This window comes from Diadema antillarum, unplaced genomic scaffold, assembly GCF_040938485.1.
Source record: "Diadema antillarum isolate AM-2024a unplaced genomic scaffold, OU_Dant_1.0 seq00000783_RagTag, whole genome shotgun sequence".
Lineage (NCBI taxonomy): Eukaryota > Metazoa > Echinodermata > Echinoidea > Diadematoida > Diadematidae > Diadema > Diadema antillarum.
The window spans coordinates 1,954,143-1,973,276 of NW_027271671.1; the positions used below are offsets into that span (position 1 = coordinate 1,954,143).

Below are 19,134 nucleotides of genomic sequence, written 5' to 3' on the forward strand. Positions count from 1 at the left end.
AATATTTCAAGCTTATTTATGTATACAATTAATATAAAAATAAATAGTAAACATGTATTTATAAATAACTAGGGATGGCGAGCAGAACACCGCTGGAAAGAGTTGTGCATCGATGACGTATGACTCTCCGCCAAGACTTGCTCATTTGCAGAGTCACACTTTTTTAACCGAAATGTAAGAGCTTATTTGGTGATTTGAAAGTTTGTTTTTGATGAAAGTAGTTCATTGGAGGTACCAACAACAACATATTTTTTTTAATTTCGTGAGGACTGCGTCCCTTTAAAGACCTGATAAAATGGTTTAGAAATTTTTTTTCTTAATGATGTGATAATATTAAATTCTAAATAATTCTGTGGTCGTGTGGGTTTTTTTACTGTTCTGAATTTTGTTCTATATTTGTTAACATAATGGATGCAATTTCCTCGGTTTTGAAAAACTTTCTATACTTTCGCCACATGCGGCGCACTATCACTTCTAAATTGTGATGACGTCAAAGATTGGAGTCGTCGATATCGATTGTCCGACCAGCCTAGCCATAGCCAGCGAGCTAGCAAGGCTAGCGCAGCGCAGCGACAGCACCGGCCGGCGGCTAGCGCTGGCGGGGGAGTGAGCTAGCGAGCGTATAGATAGCGCTGCGCTGCACTATTGTCATTGGCTAAGCCTTTGGACAAAAGAATATTTAATGAATTGTATCGGATTTAATACTGCCAATAATATAGATTACAACTGTAGTACGCTTGAATATCCATTATTTTCACTGTAAGACCATGAAGACTGTGGCGAGAAAAGGATACTTCGCACTCGGACAACGCTAAGCTTATACTATATTTGTAAGCAAACTCATGAAATAGGCCCCACCACTGCGTGTCTGTACTAATCAAAGAGAATAGGTACTAATACTAGTAGTAGTACTACGGCGACTCGCCTGTTTATACTCGTGAATTCAGCCCCACCGTGTGGCGTTCATCGGTAGATAAGCACGGCGGTGGGGCTTCCTTCCACAGTATAATACTTGTGAATGCGGCGAAAAAGACTTCCTAATATGTCCCTCGACTAATTTAACGGCCAATTTAACCATAAATACAACCTAGTACCTAACCCTAAACCCTATCATAAACCCTAGGACCTACCCTTGCTTGCTATAAACGGACGGGCACTGTGACGGGGCCTATTTGACGATAGCCCCACCACCGCGTGTCTGTACTAATACTATGGTGACTCGCCTGTTTATAGGCCTAGGCCTACTCGTGAATTCAGCCCCACCGTGGCGTTCATCGGTAGATAAGCACTGCGGTGGGGCTTCCTTCCACAGTATGATTTGTATCATAAAACAAAAACTACTCAACCAAAATTGACGATCATTCTTGGTATCATTTTTCTTAGAAAATGGCGCATCTAAATTACTGATAACAATTATTGCAGAAACTGACCGTGGGAAACTGGTTAGGCCTTTTTTTTTTTCTTGTTTTTTTTTTTTTTTGAGCCACGACCCACCCTGTAACATACTCTAATCCCCCTTATTTAATGTATAGAGTGTAGCCTCTGTACTACTACAAGTTTCAAGTTTCAAGTTTCAAGTTTATTTATTCATTTGTCTTTCTTCCAACAATAAGTAATATAACAATAACATAACGATAACATTGACACTTTCTTTCAGGAGTATATAGGAACAACAACAACTAGCACTAAAATTTTTGCAAATACATAAATATATAATTACATGTGTATGTGAAATGATAAGAAAGGGTAACAATATTTTGAGAAAGGCAAACAAGGAGACCTTAATGAAGCATAGCTTGTAAGACAAGGTCCCAAAAGATCCAAAGATCCAAAGATCCTGCTACTATTACTTATTCCCTAATTCGCTACTCGAACGTGAATAAATTATTTTCAATCCTGCCTCCCTTCCCTATCGCATAACCTGCAAAGGAACATAATATATATACATAATACCTGAATCCTGGGGGAGCACCAAGCTTCGACGGCAAGACAGAACGGACGGAGAGAACTGATGACTTACGTACGTGCCTGGAAACCACCCTCACGAACTGCTTCTTGACATGCTGGAACCAATACCGCCTCCCGATGCTCTTATCCCGACAGCTGTTTCGTCCTGGTCCTATGATCCTCTATCTTGAGCTTACAGGCCGTCCCGACAATACCAGTGATGGACGTCGCAATTCCGTCTCCGAATAAGACGTCCGTTCTGCTGCATGTCGAACTAGGTCAGTGAGCTCCACAGCTCTCTCCGCCTGCGAAAGCTTCGAACCCGGCACCTGTCAACATTCTTATGCTAATAGGTTAGCTCAGCTAACAATTGAAAATATATTACTTACTAGTCTACTAGACCTAGTGGTACTAGTACTACTACTAGTAGTAGTACTAGTAGACTACTACTACTAGTAGACTACTACTACTACTAATAGACTAATGTTACTACTACTAGTTTAATTTGTTAGCGCCGGCCGACAGGCCAGGCCACAGCCGGGACGCTCCCGCTTGCGGCGGCCAGAGTAGCCGCGCTCACTTTGTGAGCGAGCTGGGTCTGTTCTTCTACTACTTTTATACTAGACAAACAGTTACAACTTACAGTGTCAATCATGTAGAATACATTGTACAATATATCCTTTCTAACGTTAAACTATGGGGGCATACCACACATACCACTCTGTATTATTCCCAGGCGATCGTTTCCGTGAGGTCTATTCTCGGACTTGGTGCCATGTTCATTCGCACTTGCACTGGCAGCGGGAGATGCAGCTGGTTCATATCGATAAGGTGCAGCCCCACGATAACGTTCTGGTTCATCAGCTGCCTCTCCCTCACCATCTTCCCAGTCAACTTCATGTGCTGTGCTCCTCTTCTTCTCCGCTATCGTCAGGGCTGCAGTCTTCATCATCATCATCATCATCAATGTCGAAGTTTACCCATATAGGGGAAGACATTATGCTGGAGGTATCAGGTATTTGTGCAAGCTAACTTAGTGATAATGTAGGTGGTAGTAGTGCGTACATGTCGACAGTCAGTGGGTCGAGCGGGAGCGCACATCCCAGGCCCGGGCCTGGCCGGGCTAGCTAAACGTGTACGCGTGTGTACCAAGCTAGTAATATAAGTGCTAGTGCTGAGCGGCGTCTGCTAACTGAGCACAACTCCGTGCTTATACGTCATCAATCGGTTCTGGGGTGTTGGTCACGTGACATATTTTTTCGCAAAAATTGCAACGAGGTCCTCCAAAAATGTGATATTTGGGGGAGTTTCTAGAAGCGATAAAAACTGGAACGACACTGAAAACATATTTACATTGATAATCATGACATGTATTTTACATTTCTTTTGCATATTAAAACATTTTGCACGCATTTTATCAGGTCTTTCAAATGAAGAAAATGAAAGGAAGGCAGGGTTTGCTCCATAGGCTCACGTGTTAAGAAGCTTGCGGTATTATTACTAAAATGGCCGCCGTTGGGCTCCTGTGGGGCTCCATGGCGTACTACACCCGTTTGCGTGCGAAATCGCGAGAGCACGGTACGCCCTCTACCAAATAGTAGCTTCTATACTGTTGAGTCTTTGGTAGAGAGTACGTCTGCCGCTGGCCAGAGTACAGGGTACATGCTGTACAGGTAAACGGCCGATCCTCGGCTCGTGGTCTATCACCTCCCTGATGAAACTATATTGTATATGGAAACTAGTGAAAACCTGAAGTTCTCCAACCTCACGTATCATCACCCCATAACAACTTAACAAAATAATGTTCTCCCAGAAATGCATTGATTTTGGGAGTGCCCATATACTGCTCTCGGTATACTTTGACTTTGTGGAATACAGGAGTAGGCCTACGTAACAAGTGTCGGTAATACAATGGTGAGTTCTTGCTGTCGCCTGATGAAATACCAGTCCTAACTTCAAGTCCTACTTCTCACTTTCGTCATATCGGCGAAATTTCATGATCCTCCTGACTGCTACTTTCATCAACTTTCCCATACTAAACTGAAGTTTTACACACCTGCTACGTCTGTGATCTAATATAGCAAGCTCTATAGTTTTACCGTAAGTTTACACTCTCGAGAAACACAAATTTATGTGTGCATTGGACTGATAAAAAGCCCTGGCTCAACGCTCCAACCAGCTAGCTAGCTGTGAGCAAAATACATTTTGTACACTGCACTGCAGTGAGTACGAATAGCCCGCGCTTCCACTCGTCTACCGTGTTGTAAGAGACTCAGAGGTAAATTACACATGCGCACTACCGACCCAAAAATCGCGTTGTTTCGTGAAGCTCAAACTTTGCATGCTTTTGTGCAAGTGTAAACGGTGGAACCAAAATATCGAAATTTTAAAAATCGCGCTGTTAGTAGGTGTAAATGCGGCTGTTGAGGGTATCATGCATCAACACAAATCAACATGTATTTGTATGTCCTAAAGCCTTTAAACCCTCGCGAAAATAATAACAGCTCACACATTTTAAGCATAATGTAATTTCATAATAGAATCTAGTCAGATTTTTATTGTCCTGACTTGTGTTTGAACGTAGCTTTCTTGACATATGACTGGGCTCTGGCCAACTAGTGCATGCATGTCTATAAGAGTCATATCTTCATAGACCCCGTTTAGAGTGCGTGGCCAAATGCGGGGCCAATTTCGGCCTTGCATTTGGCCTTTTGCGCATTTACACTGAAATGAAGGCGGGCTGGGCCGCGGCCCAGCCGCGGCCCATCCCCGCACTGTAAACGGGGTCGTAGTCAAATGTCATTTCTCTACCCCAAACCACACATATGGTATGGTGGGGGTATAGGAATTGTTTGTGACCCTGCATCACGAAACGAACACAAAGTCGCCAGACATGAACTTTTAGTTAAGAGCATATTCCGAAAGAGCAGAAACGATGTATAACTCAAATCAAATGGACTCCCCTAACCTATGACTTGGAAAGGAGGCACACACACGGGAAAAGTGTGAACTGAGAAAAGAGGCTCTGAAGTACAGTGTCTATTCAAGCGCTAAATTTTTACCAAGCCTGTGCTGGCTGTGCGATGAATGGGACAAAAAACAGGATGTAAACCACCAGAGTAACAACAATGAAGGTATTATCAGATTGAACTAAAATTGAGCATGCCTTACAGGGTGCTACATAAGCACTTGCCCGATTGCCCGGGGCAAGTGAAAATCAAAGTCGGGCAAGTGTTTTGGAACAATGAGAAAAAATGCTTGCCGGAAGTGGGCGAGCAAAAAGTTTTGAAGCCATCTTTGCTTCTCATCACTTGCGTGAAAAAGTCCCATCAATCCAACACCAACACTCTATCCAACCAAGTTTGTTGCTCCCCATACATGCATGTGCTGTTAATTCAAATGATTGGGTTTTATCAAGCCCTTGGCTTTACAAGTGATTTCTTATATCTTTAGAGTTTCTTTTCGGGCAAGTATAATTCATGTTCGGGCAAGTGTTCTGCAACAGTATGAAAATTTGCTTGCCCGACCGGGCAAGTGGTACCAAAAAGTTATGTAGCACCCTGCCTTATTAACACATTTTATCCATAATTAATGGCAACTTTCAAAGCAGTGGCATCATCCTTTCAAAAGTTATCAGAGTTGAAAGTAAAGAGTGTGTACAAGGTTTTTAAGAAATGAAAAGGGGACTCTAAAGACACACCTAATCACACTTATCTACCCAAAAACTGTTTGAGATAAACTGCTAAGCAACACACTTTCTTGCCCATTTTATGACCCCAAATTTTTACACAGCGTAGAAGAAGACTTGCTCTTTCAGAAAATATGAAAAAGTCAAGATCGGCCGGGTTGACCCATTTCACCTATTTTTAGTCCTCACACAAAATCAGTGTGTGCAACTTTTTGCTCGTTTTGTGATGCACGGTCACATTTGAAAGTCGGGTGGCCGGACGGTCTGTTGATCGGGCAGTCTACTCTCTCACTTTTTTGAGCAATTGACCCCAAATTTGGCATGTATGACTGCTGTCAAACGAAGATGTGCAAGACTTTTTTGGGGGTTAGTATTGCACAATATGTTGCTATGGCAACTGCAAATTTAAAAAAAAATCACAAAATGTTTTGAATCAGACTACTCACCGTTTATTCAGCTGAAATTTGAGATACAGTGTATATGATCAATGTAATGTGTAGGTGTGCAAGATACCTTTTTTCCCCATGTGTGTGAATAAATCTGTTGCCATGGCAATAGTTTTTTTTTTATTATGCCAATCATTCAAAATATGTGGATTGACCTAATAACTCCCTGAGGTTTTGAGTATTTGACTTGAATTTTGGCACATGTGACCACTACAGTATATGCACAGAACACATCTTCTGTTGATGTTGAACTATGTGTTGCCATGGTAACAGCATTTTTCAATAAAAAGCATACAAAAATATTGTGGATTCAGCAAACTCCCTCACTCTTTGAGCACTTAGCTTGAAATTTTTCACATGTGACCACTATGGTATATAGATGTACATGTGCAAACTTAATCTTTTGTTATTGTTGAACAATATGTTGCCATGGTAACAGTCTTTGAGCACTTGGCTTGAAATTTGTGACCTCTGTACATGTGCAAACTTAATATTTCATCATTGTTTAACAATGCTTTGCAATGGTAACAGCTTTTTTTCATGAAAAAACATACAAAAATATTGTGGATTCAGCAAACTCCCTCAGTCTTATAGCTTTTGAATACATTGCCATGGCAACAGCATAATTTGAATGAAAATCATACAAATATACTGTGTATTAAGGCAACTCCCTCAGTCTGAGCACTTGGCTTGAAATTTGGAACATGTGACCACTTAATCTTTTGGCAAAATTTTAAAATGTTCAAACTTGATATTTCATCATTGTTTAACAATGCATTGCCATGGTAACATCATTTTTCACTAAAAAGCATACAAAATATTGCGGATTCCACTTACTCCCTCCGTCTTTTGGCATTTAGCTTGAAATTTGGCACATATGACCACAATGGTACATGTATGTACATGTAGATGTGCAAACTTATCCTACGTGATTGTTGAACAGTGCGTTGCCAGGGTAACAGCATATTTTGCATAAAAATCTTACAAAAATACTGTGGATTCAGTTAACTCCCTTCTTTGAGCATTTTGATTGAAATGTGGCACATGTGACCGCTATTGTATAGATGTGCAAACATGTAACATCCCCAGTATTCGGTCACTTAAGCTTTTTTGTAACATTTTTCAAACTAAAATTATACATCATATCTACAGCAATGTATGTGAAATATATCAAATTTCTTTAATACCAACTTTCATTTTGTTAAATATCACACAGATTTTCACAAAATTGCAAAATATATCACCTTGAAAATTCCCCAGTATACGGTCACTGCCCCCAGTATTCGGTCACGCGATATGTGCGTTCAAAGTCAATGCCTGTTCAAGGCAGCTGAAAAACGCGGGCTCGCGCTACCTTATTGGCGCAAAATCGCATGTGGGACGTTGCAGCGCCCGTTGGTGACTGAATACTGGGGACTCGACACTTGCATTCAACCCTTGCACATTGAGACACTGTATCGGCACGTACAGAAATTTTGTTTTTCTTTTGCGTTTTTGAGGATACCATCACACTCCAAGCTTGCGATAAGCAAAAAATTCCGTGAGAGAACGGCCTATTTCTCGATTTTTAGCGCTTTTTCGGCGACCCATACTCTTAAAACTGAGCCTTATCCGCACGCGCTTTTGGAAAGTAGCGCCGATTCTGCACTTTTGACTGTAAAATTTGGGATTTTGGATGGATTTTTCGAGGGGGCTACGGGAGTTTCCTGTCGTGAATGAGTGTGCAAGTATGTGAATTGATGTGATTTGCGTGTGTTGTGACAGTTGAACATACTGGCTGGTGACTAGTGATAAGTGACCGAATACCGGTAGCTGACCGAATACTGGTGCTCTTACCCTACTGTAATCTTTTGGCAAAATGTTAAAATGTGCAAATGACTTAGAAATTGTTTTGCTTACGCCATGTACGTTGTACACATGGCATACATTTCAGGCCATTTTGAGCATTTCACAATTTTGCATACTTGCATACATTCATGCCCACACTATTACAACTGTAGCACCTGAGTGATCAGGCATATTTAAAAAGCTATGAAATAATATCATATATTTGCATGGAATTGCTTGAAAATATTATGGAGAGTATGTTTACCAAATTTCACTTCAATCCAACAAATAAAGTAACTTTATACCTTGTTGTTTTCTTTATTTCTACCATGATTCTATTTTCCTCAGACTGCTCGAGATGGAGATGTCATTGTGATGAAGCGGCTTCTGTCACAAATTGCTAAGCAACGCAAGAAGACAGTTAATGCTCTGGATGAGAATGGTGTTAGCCCGTTGCATTATGCAGCCCGATACAACCATCTTGAGGTTATCAAGTTACTTGTTGAGCATGGTGCAGGTGAGGAAAGCTTCCTGTAAATCTCTATCATTTCTGCAAGTGAATTTTTTGTCTTGTTAACATAACTCTGCTTAAAAAAGCTATTTTACATTGCTATGATTGCTAAGAGTAATTTCATGAGTGAATGTAATAGCAAGATTATTAATGTTAGATCCAGGGGTTGGGCAAAATTGGATAGTTTTTATGCCTCCACCACGAAGTGGTGCCGGAGGCTTTATGTTTTTGGGTTGTCCGTCCGTCCGTCCTTCCGTCCGTCCGTCCTGTCCATCCTTCCGTCCATCCGTCCGTAATGAATTTTGTGGCAAGCGTAACTAAAAAACCTTTCGAGGTCTCCTAATGAAACTTGGCATGTATGTGTATTAGGGGGTGAAGTTGTGCCCATCGACTTTTGGGTGCACATGCTCAAGATCAAAGGTCAAAAGGTCAAGGTCAAATACTTAAAATTTCACTATTTCCTCCATATCTATGCATTGCCTAAAGATATTTTCTTGAAACCTAGTGTATACATGTATTACCCAATTAAAATTATCTGGTGAAAGTTTGGGGTCATGAGGTCAAAGTTCAATGGTCAAAAGGTCAAGTAGAAATATTAAAATTTCACTTTTTTCTCTGTACCTCGGAAATTGTTCAAGGTATCTTCATGGAACATAGTATATATACATGTACTGACTGGCAGTGATTACGGTATCTAGAGAATTTAGGGTTCATGGGGTCAAAGGTCAAGGGCAACACTTCAAAATTTTACTATTTCCCTCATATTTATGCAATGCCAGCAGGATTATTTTCTTTTTACACTTGGTGTATGCATGTATAACCCAATAGAGATTCTCTATTAAGTTTTTTTTTTTTTTTTGCCTCAAAGGTCAAAAGGTCAAAGATCAAGTGAATGTGCTGAACTAACTGTTTCCTCCTTATCTAGGGAATGGTTCAAGTTATTTTGAAACTTACTACATATTTTTGGATGTTCTACCTCACGGTAATTATCTTAATATGAATTCTAGGGTCAAAGGCCAGATGAAAATGGCAACAATTAACTATTCAATACAGAAATTACACTTTTTCTCCATACCTTGAAAATTACTCAGTGCATAAACTTATGAATGGATCAAAGTCAAGTTAAAGTTCTTAAATCTCCAAATACATTCTCTCCTATTCATCCAATTAAACCTAGGTCAAGGAAGGTGAACATTCAACACATTTGTGACAAACTTGTCATTTTAATATTTTGCCAATTTTGTGAAAATGTAATCACACGTTGTCCATATGTACTATAGACCTATTAAGAGAACCATGCATTATGGCGGAGGCATACCAGTCGCCATAGTGACATTTCTAGTTACATTTTGAACTTTCTTCCTTTTTTTTTTTAAAAGGAACTTCATAGCCAAATGTTCTAAATGTAGTGCTACTTAGCAGGAATTTTGATTAGGTATGTGATAGATACATGGATGTCATCCCAAGTGGAAACCCCCAAAGCTGCCCCTGCCCCTCAAGTTTGCAATGTCCTCAGGAAGTAGTCTGCAACAGTCCATGGAAGATGAACATGCGCTACTTAAGTGAGTGCAAGATCCCTGAGTATCTTGTTACAAGGCCCCACATACTATAGCGCATTAAGCTAGCAAATACCTGGCGGGTACCATTTTTAGGGGCGAGATGTGGCAAAATCCAGATATGCTCGGATACACTCAAATTCTTGGGCAAAATTTCATTTTCAGGCATTTGCTAAATGAATGTGCAAAGCGTGCTAACTGCATTACTAGCGCATGCATCCATCCAACGGATGCTGAACGGATGAAACAAATGACCAACAGATGCCCAACATAATGCAACACATTACGGGGACAATCACTTGATGCATCTCGGCTGCCTCACGTTTTACGAAGTGCATGAAGCAGTGAAGATCTCAGTAAATACTTTTGCTGTTAATGTGGCCTCAAAGGAAAGAAAACAACCTGCCAAGTGGGCACAAGAAATCACACAATCACCACCAAGTACCCCCGATGTCACTACCCACATTTTAATACTTCTGTAAGATTCCCCTAAAACTCCAACCCCTCCACTTTCTTGTCATGATCATGCTGGTAGGCCAACATCTTTCCTGGCATCTGATGCCTCTGTCTTGTCCCAGCTTGCCTGGTCTTTCAGTAAGAAAAAAAAAATAAGCAAAAACAGGGAAGTTCACATCCTGAAGGCACAGGAGGATGCCCTGGTCCAGTGGGTGAGAGAGCATGAGTACGGTATACCTTTGGTATTCCAAACAGTCTGATTATTGGATGAATTAGACAAGAAAAGTCTGATGAACGAGGATACAGTAATGGATAAGCCCTACATAAAATAGTGCTACCTTCTTTTACCATGTTCAGTCGCATGTTGCATTAACTTTTTTTTTTGTCATTGAAGATAATATACATATCTGGTGAGATTTGCATGAAGTTCACGAGCGATATTAGGTCTTCACGATGGAGCTCAATGAGAAGCTGATCATACAGTCTGAACTGCCATCCTCTCCAGATCCAGGCTCTGGTCCACATTCCTTTCAATTACTTCATTTACAACACAATTACACAAAATATAATACAAAATCATTATCAAGGAAATGATGTTAATTGAAATACAATAGCAAAATTTATTGGAAATAATTGGACAGCTGAAAAGCAGGAAAGCAGAGCTTGGAGTATGCATTCCCTTCTTAAACAATAAATGATAGCTAGTTGCTGAACTTATTAACAAAACTAGACAAATTGCAATAAATTAAAAGAAACACAAGAAAGAAATCCACACAGTCACAGAAACAAACACAGGGCATTGCTGTATTGTGACAAAAGAGAGAGAGGAAAAAAAGGGATTAGCATTGAAGAAATAACAGAGACCGAAAAAGGTTGGGAAAAGGGGCGAAAGGAAAGGAATTGAAGGGTTAAAACCAATGCACATTACGCTAGAGATGCAAAGGCTCACAGTGGTAGAGAAGAGATTGCATAAAAGAAGGTAAACGTGTATGATTAAAAAAGTGTGAAATTATAACAAGAGCATAACTTATTCTGCTGTGTAGGAACTAAAAAAAGAAAAGCATCTTCAACTTAGAATTGAAAGTACCGGTAACAAGACTTTGAGCTTCGTGTATACTGTTATCAAGAGAATTCAAAAATTCAGGGCCAGAAAAGAGAGATGTTAGATTTGACAAAAATAGTTCAGATTTCCTCTAGAGGCTTTCCTCCCCGCCATTTTTCTCTTGCCTTGGATGCGTTGGGTGATGGCCAGCTTGTTAGGTCATACTTACTATGTATGTTGATGGACAGTCACAAGATATTGGATCCGAAGACTGAGCTTCTTCCACTTCAGATGATTAGATGACACTCACTGACGAATGTTACCTTTATTGGCTGGGCATGTTTGGATGAATGGCATATGAATAAAAAAGGGACACACAGCAAGCAAAACGATTGAGCAGCGAATGTTCAATGAACACGATGGCCCAAATTCACAAAGGTGGTACAATCTTGGCCATGATTTAAACCATGGACAAAGACCATATCGTCGCTGGGGTGACAAGACCTTGTATCTGCAATTTTGGTGAAAATGACTTTTTTGGATTAATGGTCAAATAATGGGTTTAGTGATGTCCAGTCCAAATCCCAAGTGTCTTACTCCAAAAATGAAGCCACCACGGCATGTCAAAGGAAAGGCTATCCCATTCGCCACAGTGCTTTGGCCAGCATGCTTTTTGGCTCTCCTGGGGCCCGTTTCATAAAACTTGTCATCAATGACAAGTTGTCATAGATGTGACAAGCTTCTGAAATCCTTGCATCTGATTGGCTGAGAGCAAATTTGTCATGGAAATGTGGCAGTTGTCACTGATGACAAGTTTATGAAACAGGCCCCTGAACATTTGACATTTTGTAGATACGAGGTCTTGTCACCCCAGCGACGATATAGTAGTGTAGAGTAACGGTTAAGGACACAGCGTCTACGTAGAGTTACTCTACTCACTGAGATAATGTAGACGTCTAGGCGTAGAGTGGAGAATGTCAGGAGTAGGCAGGACTGCTATGCTACGACACAGGTTAAGGGTAGGAGGCCAGCCGCCGAAAATCCCTGGCAAACTGATGTGTCACCGCTGGAAGCAAAACGTCCACTGGATTAGCGTCGCGATGCTAGCACGTTAGCTAAAAATAACCGCGTGGGTTAAGTCCACAGATATTGCACACTCCCAGTAAAGATCCACGAAAAAGAATGATGCGTTTCCTTTTGCGTGGGGAAAAATGTAATCCAAAATATGAATATTCCGAAACACAACGAAATCAGAACAACGGCTTGAAAGAGGACAGTCTATTCAATAAGATATCCACAGAAGATGAAGATAAACAGGTTCCCATTGATAGCGATACGATAACGACTGAACTCTTATAACGCAAAAAGCAGGCCTACGTGAAGTTACGTGACTGAGTACTAAGAGCAAAGTGATGAACATCAAGAAATGACATCGCGAGCGCGACCTCAGCAATCAGTGACCACGGCCGAAAAACAACGTTCATTGGTTGCAGTGAAAATACGCTGATTTCTGATTGGTCCACGGTCTTAGTGAAGGTGGGGCGAACACACGAAACGTTGAATCTTGACACCCGCTAAAATGTAACATTGGCACGCGAAGAGTGCTAAATTAAGATCAAAACGCGTCTACCACGTGCGTAAACACCGGAACTTGAATATGAAGGAAAACAAGAGAAATAGGTCGTCTCCTGACCGTACTATACGAGTGTAGCATGCAGTATACATGTACAAAAGTGCAAGGTCACTACATTTGTTTTTTTATGGTGCGCCAAGTGTCAAATGGCCTATTTCATTACAAAATCGGTCATTTTGTCAACGTAATGACCATTTCGTGAACAAAATGACTGATTTTGTAACGAAATAGGCCATGCAACATTTGGCACCCCATAAAAAAACTACGGTCTTTGTCCATGGTTTTAACCAAGGAGGTTCAAGAAATGGAGTCACAACAGTCTTATTCACTTTGATCTCATGCTCGAAGCTGCCACTCAAAAATATTTGAAGTATGTGTCAAACTGGATCTGCCCCCCCACCATAGGAAGAAAATGAATTCATGTCTCATTGCATAATGACCAGCCACTGTCTAAGGAAGATAAGATATGTCTTTATGATGGAAATTACTTTTCGCTATCCCTACTTACAAACGATGGGTGCCCTTATAAAAATCTTAGGTTGCGGCAAGCTTGCAGCAAGCTTGCGGTAAGCTTGCGGCAACCTTAATTAGCTTGTATTAAAGAGTGCAAGCTTGCGCATGCTTATTGCCATCTTACTGCAAGCATGATACAAACTTGGCATCCCCTGGTAAGCTTGCTGCAAGCTTGCGGTAAGCTTGCTGCAAGCTTGCGGTAAGCTTGCAGCAACTTACCATTAGCTTGTGGACGATTGCAAGGTCGCAAATATGATTGCAAAAATAATCGCAAGCTTGCAGATTGTGTCGCAAGCTTGCAGATAAGTTTGCAAGACCATATGAAAGCTGTGCAAGCTTATGACAAGCTTGCGGTGAGACAACTAACAGCTCTGCAAGCTGGCCGTAAGCTTGCAAGTAATGCAGAAATCTCCGCAAGCTTACCACAAGCTTGCAGGCCATTATCAGAATTTCTGTGAGCTTGTCGCAAGCTTGCAGGTTGTTAAAGAAAACTCCTCAAGCTTACTTAAGCTTGTGAACTGTGATCAAAATCTTTGCATGCTTGCTGCAAGCTTGCGGGTTAGAACCTCGCAAGCATGCAAAATGCAGTCAAAATCTTTGTGAGCTTGTCCCAAGCTAAAGCTTGTGGGTAAATTGTTAGAGCAAATTCTGCAACCTTACCGCAAGCTTACTGCAACTGTATGGCCACAATCAAAATCTTTGCAAGCTTGTCGCAAGCTTGTCGCAAGCTTGTCGCAAGCTTGTCGCAAGCTTATAGGTTAATTGATAGAGAAAATTGCCTGGTGCCCTCTCAGTTACAAAAAAGAAAGTTACTTTGTTCACTCTGAAATTCAAAATGGCGGTTTGACTGTTTCTGTGTGCAGCTTAGATTTAAGGACAATAATTCTGTTAAAGGTATGAAATTGATTAATACTATTATAACTAACTGCATGCATTAACATGCTGAATAACTTCACCATATTTTCATTCCCCATAAACCTCAATAATCTACACATTTTAACAAAGTAATCATAGTAACTTCCCCTAAATGTGCAATACAGTCCCACCCATTGTAATTTGTGTGTGTATTAACAGGTATTCTTATTGTTACATATAACTCAATACCGGTACATTCTGCATACCTCTTTTTTTTTTAATAGTAAAATAAATGAATGTAAAACAGATTTGAGTGTATTATTTATACTTCATCCTTTTTTTTTAATGTTTCACTTTTGTGCAAATTTCAATTAAATTTCCTAATTGTATCCCCCGAACAGAGTTCGGAGGATACTATGGATTTGGCCTCGTTGCACCGCTGCGTCCGCTGCATCCGCGTCCGCCACAGAGATTTTCTTGTGAGAGCGCTCTACTGGCTGCAGTTCTTCGTAGATCATCTTCAAATTTGGCATGAAGGTGTATTATGGTACAACGAAGATGTCTGTTGTTTCTGGTGATGGCGCCCTCGCTTGTTCTGTCTTTATACATGAAAATAAGGTCAATTTAACAGGGTCTGCTTGTGTGTGCAACGTACCCTGGCCTTGTTTCTTGACCGATTTTTTTTTTCAAATTTGGTAGGCCTATGTATTAATGTATCATAGTCAAATCTATACACCTACGTGTATACCTATTGATAATGCTGCCCTCACTGTTCCACCTTTTACAGGGTCAAAGGTCACCCTGATCATGTCAAAATTTGCAAATGTGCTTATATATGCAATAACTTGATTGTTACTCAACGGATTTTATTCAGACTTGCTAAGGAGGTGTATGGGTGGTCATTCTACATGAAGGACACAACAGTTTGTGGTGATGGCGCCCTCAGTGTTCCGACTTGGATGCCATGTCACATTTCTTGTGTGTGCTCTATCAGCCACATTTCTTATTAGATTAGAATTTGGCAAAAAGGTGCATCATAGTGAAATCAAGGTGCCTACTGTTTTTGGTGGTGGTGCCCTCGCTTGTTCCGTCTTTATACATGAAAAGGTAAATTCAACAGGGTCTGCTTGTGTGTGTGATGCTGGCCTTGTTTCTCGACCGATTTTTTTTCAAATTTGGTATGTAAAGGTATCATAGTCAAATCTATACACCTATACCTACAGTGTATTGATAATGCTGCCCTCACTGTTCTAGCTTTTACAGGTTCAAAGGTCACCCTGACCATGTCAAAATTTGCAAAAATGCTTAAATATTTATGCAATGACTTGATCGTTACTCACTGGATTTTACTCAGACTTGCTATTTTAAAGGAGGTGCGGGTGGTCAATCTACATTGTACATGAAGGACACATAACAGTTTGTGGTGACAGCGCCTTCAGTGTTCCGACTTGGAGGCCATGTCACATATCTTGTATATGCTCTATTCGTAAGCTATTCAGAAGCGACATTTCTTGTCAGATTTTATTCAGACTTGCTATGGAGGTTTTGTGGGGGGTTATTCTAGGTACCGGTAACAAAAGTTTTCATTGACAGCGTCCTCATTGTTCCAACTTTTAAGGATATGTCATATTTCTTGTATGTGCTGTATGGTACTACATGTAACCTCAATTCTTATGGGATTTAATTATTCAGACTTGCTAAGGATCGGTAAACGAATGATCATTGTACATGTACATGTAGGACACAACAGCTTGTGGTGGTGGCGCCCTCAGTGCTCCAACTTAGATGCCAGTCACATTTCTTGTGCATGCTCTATCAGCCACATTTCTTGTTGAATTTTGTTCAAACTTGCTATTGAGGTTTATGGTGAGTTATTCTAGGTAACAAAAATGTTCATTGCCAGTGCTCTCATTGTTCAAACTTTTATAGGATGACATGTTATATTCCTTGTATGTGCTATATACCAGCCTCATTTCTCGTCAGATTTTATTGTATCCTGCGACAGTTGCCATATTATACAACATTCTGGCCTAAAGTAATCCAGATGGGGAATGGGAGATTGGTTCAGGGGATACAATGTATGTGAAGAGTTGTTCGCAAAAACCGATAAGTCCATATTTACCAAATGGAGATATTTGCGATTAAAGGTCAAGAAAAATAAAGAGAATAATAAGGAAATTTTTGCTTCTTTTGACCGTAACTTCAAAAATGTACCTTTATATGTAAGGACCAATATATCATTTTAAGGGTATAATTTGTACTTTATAACAGAAACCGTACTTCAAAATCTTCAAAAATGGACTTATCGGTTTTTGCGAACAAACTCTTCAAGTGCTCGAACGGGTCTCCTGTGCGAGCGCTCTATAGTAATCAAATTTCTTAATTTCTTTAAAAAACTAAGCTTGCAAAGGCTTGCGACAAGCTTAGCAGCAAGCATTCCGCGAACTGGTGGCATAGCACACAAGGTTGCAAACTCCCTGCAAGCTTGCAGGTCAGCTAGCCCTGCAAGGTTGCCAGAAGTCAATACATAAGGCTGCAAATTTGCAGGTCAGCTACCAGTAGCCCTGCAAGGTTGCGGCAAGCTAATATGCAAGGTTTCAAACTTTGTGCCAGCTTGCAGGTCAGCTAGCCCCGGAAGGTTGCAGCAAGCTAGCATGTTAGGTTGCGGCTGCTCATTTGAATATTTGGAACCCTGCAAGCTTGCCGCAAGCTTGCCACAGACTGGCCCGCAAGCTTGCAGCGAGCTAGCCAGCAAGCTTGCGGCAAGCTAAAAACTTTGTGCAAGCTTGCAGGTATGTGAGCTAGCCCTGCAAGGTTGCAGCAAGCTAGTATGCAAATTTGCAGCGGCTCATTTAAATATTTGGAACCCTGCAAGCTTGCTGCAAGCTTGCTGCAAGCTTGCCACAGGCTGGCCCGCAAGCTTGCAGTGAGCTGGCCGGCAAGCTTGCGGCAAGCTAAAAACTTTGTGCAAGCTTGCAGGTATGTGAGCTAGCCCTGCAAGGTTGCAGCAAGCTAGTATGCAAATTTTCGGCAGCTCATTTAAATATTTGGAACCCTGCAAGCTTGCTGCAAGCTTGCCGCAAGCTTGCCGCAAGCTTACCGCAAGCTTGCCAAGATCTGGCCCGCAAGCTTGTGGCAAGCTAATCCGCAAGCTTGCGGCAAGCTTGCGAGGCATGCTTTACAGATTTGTATAAGGGTGGTAGACAATGGTAAAGGCACGGGGGTGCGTGAATAGAAATTGCTCAAATATTGCTGAAATAGATTATCAGAATTACTCGACTGTACGTGTCTGTACACTAATCTGACATATTGATTTATAAAGAACTATACTTGAAGATGATACCATATTAGTTTCATTTGTCGGAAATAATCAGAAAAGTGATAAAACCTGCTTTCCATGAGGGTAAAATTTCAAACACTTTCACAAAATACAGCTCAGATTTACACTTTTGCACATATTTTTGAACGGAATTGACTTTTGTTTTATGTGCTTTATCATTAGGTGAAATTTCATTGCATTTGATCTCCATATAAACGAGCAGCATATACCAGAGCTACCAAGTCTCACGCATTCTGCGTGAGACTTAAGCATTTAGGGGCCGTCTCACGATCTCACGCATGGCGCCCATTTTTATCACGCATCGGGCGAAGTCTGCAACCAGGGCCTATAATAATGAGCATAGCTCAAAAGATTGAAGTGATAGTTGAAATTGAAGGTATATTTTCCTTTTGTCTTTCAAACTAGGTAAAACATAGCACCTGATCGCACCATTAAGAGCTAAAAATTGAAAAAAGCTCCCCACCGTGGGAGGCCACAGGGGGAAAAATCCATCCCACACCCTAGCTCGCGAGCACATTCGCTCGCCAAGATGCCAAGTCATGAAAATCTCACTCATAAAAATGTTTTGAACTTGGCATCCCTGCATATACCCGATACTATGTTAGAGTTAAAAATGAATCTTCAGATTGCTCAGAAAGATTGCGGCTTCAAGCATCGAACATCAAAGGCACAAATGCACCTGTGGAATTCTTTTGTCCATCCATAGAAAACTGACAGCTGATTGAACAATTATAGTCAGTTGTAACTCCATCCCTTGAACCTCCTTCAAGTTGGTTTAAACCATGGACAAGATTGTACCACCTCTGTGAATTCAGGCCAAAAGTGTATTGTCATACCCTTTGTCATCTGCTCAAGATTTTGGACATGTCCAAAAACAAAATTTGGCCCCAGCAAATCTCTGCGATCCTTTCCAGACAGCTAAACAGATACAGTGAACCATTACAAAAAGTGCGGTGACATCCTCCATAGGAAACAAGCGTTTTTAAATGCACCGCGCAGAGCGCACAATCAGGTATAGGACATTTACACGGACTCTAGACTTTGCGAACTCATACCTCCCAGAATATGTCTTTTTGCTTAAATGTACCTGGTTTTTATGAAAATCTAGATTTCAAGCTTGCTCTACATACCTCATTTGTAGAGTTTTGTGAAAATTTTACATCGGTACCTTTCGAGTTGAAAATTAGGTGTCATTTCTCACTCAAATGCAGTAAGCTTTACGACAACACGCAATTTTACATTGACGGCGCGGTGTGCCAACTGTGAGCCTGAAGGCCATTTTGGAAGGGTTATTTTACTGCCATTGTACCTGTTGTTTTT

General features: G+C 40.9%; 1 protein-coding gene across 1 annotated transcript in view; it reads left to right on the top strand.

The window, feature by feature from the left end:
* Positions 1-19,134, top strand: part of LOC139739149 (transient receptor potential cation channel subfamily A member 1 homolog) — a 178,351-nt gene that overhangs the window by 30,102 nt on the left and 129,115 nt on the right. Inside the window, exon 2 of the mRNA XM_071649766.1 lies at positions 8,257-8,425. Within this exon, the coding sequence (XP_071505867.1) occupies positions 8,257-8,425 (169 nt within the window). The remainder of the gene's footprint in view (positions 1-8,256; positions 8,426-19,134) is intronic.